General features: G+C 46.9%; 1 protein-coding gene across 2 annotated transcripts in view; it reads right to left on the bottom strand.

Annotated features, from left to right (window-relative positions):
• The window catches only part of SETD2 (SET domain containing 2), a 162393-nt gene that overhangs the window by 33313 nt on the left and 123583 nt on the right, over nucleotides 1–5497 (bottom strand). For both annotated transcript variants that reach the window (XM_019508021.1, XM_019508020.1), the window contains exons 16-17: nucleotides 3237–3371; nucleotides 1610–1749 (exon numbers count right to left, since the gene is read on the bottom strand). In XM_019508021.1, coding sequence (XP_019363566.1) covers nucleotides 1610–1749; nucleotides 3237–3371 — 275 coding nt within the window. The remainder of the gene's footprint in view (nucleotides 1–1609; nucleotides 1750–3236; nucleotides 3372–5497) is intronic.

Raw genomic sequence — 5497 nt, 5'->3', positions numbered from 1 at the left:
AGGGGGGGGGGGGGGGGGGGGAGGAGCTGGTGTATACTTTGCCTCTTTACGGAGCTGCCTGGGAATACTGAAAGTTTAAACAAAGCCTCTACAGCAAGCGTCCAGTGGGGAAAAAACTGTCCCAAAGAATAATTGTATTTAACCAGGAGCTTCCAATACCACTAATGGCATATTCACTGTATAGAGATACCAACATCAATCGGTACAGCTAAATTGCACCTCAGGCCTTTTATAACTAGACTCCCCCAGAGGGAATACATGTTACTGCTAGATAACCAGCAAGGTCTTCCCAGTTTCCTGGAGTTGATGCTCTCCTGTCTTCCTACAGTAGCACCCAGTCCATGACTGGGTCTCCTAGGCACTACTACAATACAAATCATTCACATTTGCATCAACAATACCCTGTTGGGGGGGTAGTCAAGCTAACACATCTTAAAATAAGAAACTGAATTCTCAAACCTTTTTTTTCTAAACCTAATCCCGTATAAAACTCCTTGTTTTCATTCTATACATCAGTGGTGAATGGAGTTTACAAAATGAGCACGCACTGGGCATGACAAATATCAACTTTTTTCTACCACAGGCCCAGAAACAAGCTATTTTTCACATTCACCAACAAAACAACACCACATCGTTTGACTTGCTACAGTGCTGAGAAGAGGTTTAAGGCAGGGACAACTGGCATGAAGAGGAAATCTAGAATTGCAAAAAAAAAAAAAAAATCAGAATCACACTTGCCCTGTACGTCCATCTACGAAGCAACAAAAATCTCACATTGACACCGTCTCGTCTACGAAGTTCAAGGGATTTAAAACACCATATACAGTCTAGCACTGAATGCATCACAGGTTTTACTGGGAGGTAAATGGATCCTGCTTCAAGAAGCTTACAAGCCATGTACATCGATCTAAGAAATCTATTTCATCAATTAGATTTCATCTATGAAATCATGGCACTCACTGTTAGAGTGAAAGGGGCTGCACAAGCTGTGCATCATGTTATTACATATTAAGATAGGAAAGCAAAAGGAGAACTGTTTCCAACCAAAAAGGAGATATGAATGAAAGAGGACCGGCCCAAAAAATGGAACCTGACCAGGGCCACTTTAAGTGTCATAGGATTTTAAGTCATCAACATGGCATTAAGCCTGACAAAGCAGAGTGCCCTTTACTGTCCCACTGCTGACAGTGACACCAAATCAGATGCAAACTTGGGGTGCCCTGGGCTGGATCTTGATGGGGCTCCTCATAGGCTAGATCTGTACCTGGAGGAGCTGCATCTGCTGGATCCAGAACTGGGCAGCACAGCAAGCAGCACAGCTTCAGCTCAGGGACTGTGGGGTTTAATGCAGCCGCCACTCACTCTGCTGCTGCTGAAACAGGTCCCCAGCGGGGCTCAGTACCTTGGGATTCAGCAGCAGGCTCCACTCATGCTCACCCTGTCCCTTCCAGGAGCCCCGCAGGCCAGATGACAGCTCCGTGGGCCGTATCTTTGACAGCCCTGCCCTAAATGAATCACTAAAGACTACCTGCCTGCAATTCCACTGTGCCACTTGGGGAATACCAACAATATAGAATAAGGGCTTTCCAGCCCCCCGAGGAGCATTTACCTTGTAATCACATGGTAATAGTAGATCTTCCCTTCTGGATCTCGGGCTGTTTTCCAGTTGGGAGGGAGGACGATGGTTTTAGGTTTTGGAGGAGACGGCGGCGGTAAATCCAGGAGATTGTTGGTCACCACCATCTCAGGCTACAAATACCCCCCCCACCAAAGAAGAAAGGTCAGGAAGGAGCCATAGTGTTACAAGATCTGAGATCGGTCACTGAGCCTAAACTCAAGTGATTTTTGTTTCTGAAGACACAAGCTACAGGCCTGTTTAGAGCAAATGGCATGAAACGAAGTCTACGGAGAGACAGAAAAATGGATGAACTGGGTGACCCAGTTAGCCCCTGCCAATCCTATGTTCCTTATCCTCATTTTTCAGAAGAAAGATGGATTATGACAGCCCTTGCTGTCTGTATACATGCTGTTGGGTAGAGGATAGGAAAGGTGGGCATGCACATCAATGAGCACTCTCAGAGAAGGGATGGTCTTTCAAAGGAATCTATACTAAACTGTAACCAATTGCTAGACAATAAACAAACTGCTAGACAATAAATCCATGGAGTTTGCAATCATTATTTGGGGAAAGTGGAAAGGATATATTCTTCCTCCACTCAAAAAAGGAAGAACAGGGGAACACCACCACATGGAATAGATAAACCATTCTTTACTTGGGAAGAGAAGGAAGAAACTGCATTTCCTAGCTGCTGCCAGGCAAAAAGCACAGGGGCTTATTGATCAGCTGTGCCTTTGACTCCCTTCTCTTGCCTCTGTATGGACAGGGTAACAATTTACCACAGTGTAAAAGGGGTAGGGCTCTCCCGTGGATCAGCTGCCTGTACACATGCTCTTACTGAAGGATAACTGGAACCCAAAACTACATATGTTGCAGTAAAGCTCTCAGTGGAAGAGGGCTAACAAGTACCAATACGCAGGGCTTCAGTAGTCAGCTCTGCAATACGCGAATAAAGCTGTTTTGTTCTTCGATAGGCTTTGCTCATGTATCTTCTTCATAAGCCACAGAATCGGAGAAAATGAGGGTTGGAAGGGACCTCTGGAGGTCACACCTACTCCAGCCCCCTGCGCTCCAAGCATCGCAGCTACAGCTTTATGTAGTTGGGTTTTGAAAACCTCCAAGGATGGAGACTCCACTACCTCTCTGGGTAGCCTGTTCCAGTGCTTCACTATGTTACTAAGTGAAATAGTTTTTCCTAATATCCAGCCTCAACTTCCCTTGCTGCAGCTTGAGCCCATTGCTCCTTGTCCTGTCATCTATGTCCACTGAGAACAGTCCAGCTCCATCCACTTTGCAACCCCCTGCAGGGAGTTGAAGGCTGCTATTAAATCGTTTCTCATTCTTCTCTTCTGCAGACTAAATAAGCCCAGCTCTCTCAGCCTCTTCTCACAAGTCCTGTGCCCCAGCCCCTGAACCGTTTTTGTGTTCAGAAGATAGCCGGTTTACATCTTATGCTTAAAGAATGCTGCTATTGTAACCCACCCTACAATTAGCCCCTTGCAAAACTATAGCAACCACCATGAAATCAGACAAAAAGACAAGATTCAGGAAAATAACACACAAATTCCCATGTCCTTCACATCTCAATGCATCAACTCTGAAACTCTGAAACTCTCACCTGCTGTATGGGCTGAGGCTGTCCAGCTGCCACGATGGTCGTTACTGCTGTTGTTGGTTGTACCACTACTCCCTGTGGATGTGCCGTGTAAATCTGCTGCCCCTGGATGTACTGAAGACCTGGCTGTGCGTAACTCTGAAACAAAGCAAGAAGAGTCAGAAAATCAATTTCTGATCTGAAAACCCATTTCTTTCCACCCAGGTGGAATACAAAAACGGTATCGTTTGCTTCTAATCTTAAAATACAACGCAGGCCAAGATATTCCTTTTGTTGCGAAGCTGTTCCTACAGTCGTAATACAGAGTGATGTACTTGTAAGGGTTCCCATGGCCGATGCCAAGGAGGGTATGACAGGGGATGGATTACACTAAACATGCCCTGTACACATATATACCCTCTAAAGTGTCTACTACTAGCCTCTGTCAGAGACAGGATGCTGGGCTAGGCGGACCAGTGGTTTCGCCCAATATGGTGCTTATGTTCTCATGTTTAAATTCTTGCATTTCATCTGTCTCACTGTTGGTCCTTCACTGGAATTTAAGTAAAAAATATTGCAGCTGGTACATCTCAGAGCATTTATTTCTTTGGAGCAAGAAGGAAATGCAGAACCGAGTAAAATGGATGTGGTTATGAACATGTTTAAGGTGAAGAAATGGACTGGAATGAGTCAAACCTGCAATGCATCTCAACTAAAGCCGATATTTCAGAGCCTGTAACTGAAAAACAGACATCAGTGATGGCCAGAGAGGAAGTGTCTGAACTATGTACATCTTGGTTACTGCAAATCAGGAAATTGCCCAAGCAGGAGTCTCAGGGTTCACCCTAAAAATGTTTAGGGTGGCCCAAGTTGCAAACAAACAGACATCCAAGCCTCCTGCTGTGCTCCGAGTACCCACAAAAGTTGCCGTGACCAAAGGTCATCAGCTCATGATGCCTTCCAGGGCAGGACATCTGTTTGCTTATTGAGCGCCACGAGCATTTCCCTGCAGGGGATCGTATCAGGTTGCTGCACCCCAAATCGGGGCAGCATCTGCAAGTGAGGGATCCCCCATCAGCTCCCCACTTGCAGATGCAAACTATGGGAATCTCCAGCAAGGGGATTCCTGAGAAGTGTCCATCTCGCTGCCGCACCCCGACTTAAGACAGCCCTGCAGACATGTGCACCGAGTCCAGGCGCAGCAGCGAGATGCAGGCATGGCGCGGGAACGCCTGCAGGGAATTCCAGCTGCAAGTGGGGAAACACCCATGGGGTTGCAGACCCCCTCACTTGCAGATGTGGCTTGAGTTGGGACATGGTACCCAGCGCTGCTGTCCTACAGGATCAGGACCTAAAGCCCTGGAAGCTGCAGGGGACATCTCCATAGGACAAGGCTTCCACCAGTGATATCTGTAGATGCCAGTGAAGCAGATCAGATGTGCTGGGACACATCCTGGCATAGCTGATCATGCTCCACAGATGACACTGGTGTAGAGGTCCCCCCCTTCAGTAGACAATAACCATCATCTGCCAAATTACTTCAGCTGCTCCCTCACATGCTGGCCATGGTAATGCTTCAAGGACTGACACCTTTGTCTTCCACTGAACAGATGCTTTCTACCAGGGCATCTTGTGGGTAGGACAATTAAAGCAGCACAGGTTTAGCTGACTGCTGGAGACTGAGAAGACCCTAGTTAACTGCATCTCTGTAAAATGAGTCAGAGTTATTGGCATGAAGTAAAGCGTGGTCAGACGTGGATATTTCTTGGGAGAGGATTTTAACAATACAGAACTAATACTTGATGAAATCCTCCATTCTCCAGCAACCGTTACCTTTGGGTAAACTTGGAGAAACTGGAAAAATGCTGGATAATTGCTTCCGAAAGAAATAGCGGACCTATTCTTGACCTGGAAGGACGTGGGAAGTGGGGTCCCACAGGGCTCGGTCCTTGGGCCTGCACTGTTCAATATCTTCATCAGTGATTTGGACGAGGGGGTGCAAAGCACCCTGTTCAAGTTTGCTGATGACACTAAGATGTGGGGGGATGTGGGCACAATAGAGGGGAGCAACAGGCTACAGTTGGACCTAGATAGGTTACAAGGATGGGCGGAGGAGAACAGGATGGGGTTTAACACAGACAAGTGTAAGGTGATGCACCTGGGGAGGAACAATCGGCACCACACATACAGGCTGGGGAACTCCCCTCTTGTCAGCACGGAGGTGGAAAAGGATCTGGGAGTCATTATTGACTCCAGGATGAACATGAGTCGGCAATGTGGAGAGG

Source organism: Gavialis gangeticus, unplaced genomic scaffold, assembly GCF_001723915.1.
Source record: "Gavialis gangeticus isolate Ggan-Ray unplaced genomic scaffold, GavGan_comp1, whole genome shotgun sequence".
In the NCBI taxonomy this organism is placed as follows: Eukaryota; Metazoa; Chordata; order Crocodylia; family Gavialidae; genus Gavialis; species Gavialis gangeticus.
This window is presented reverse-complemented; position numbering and strand designations above follow the sequence as displayed.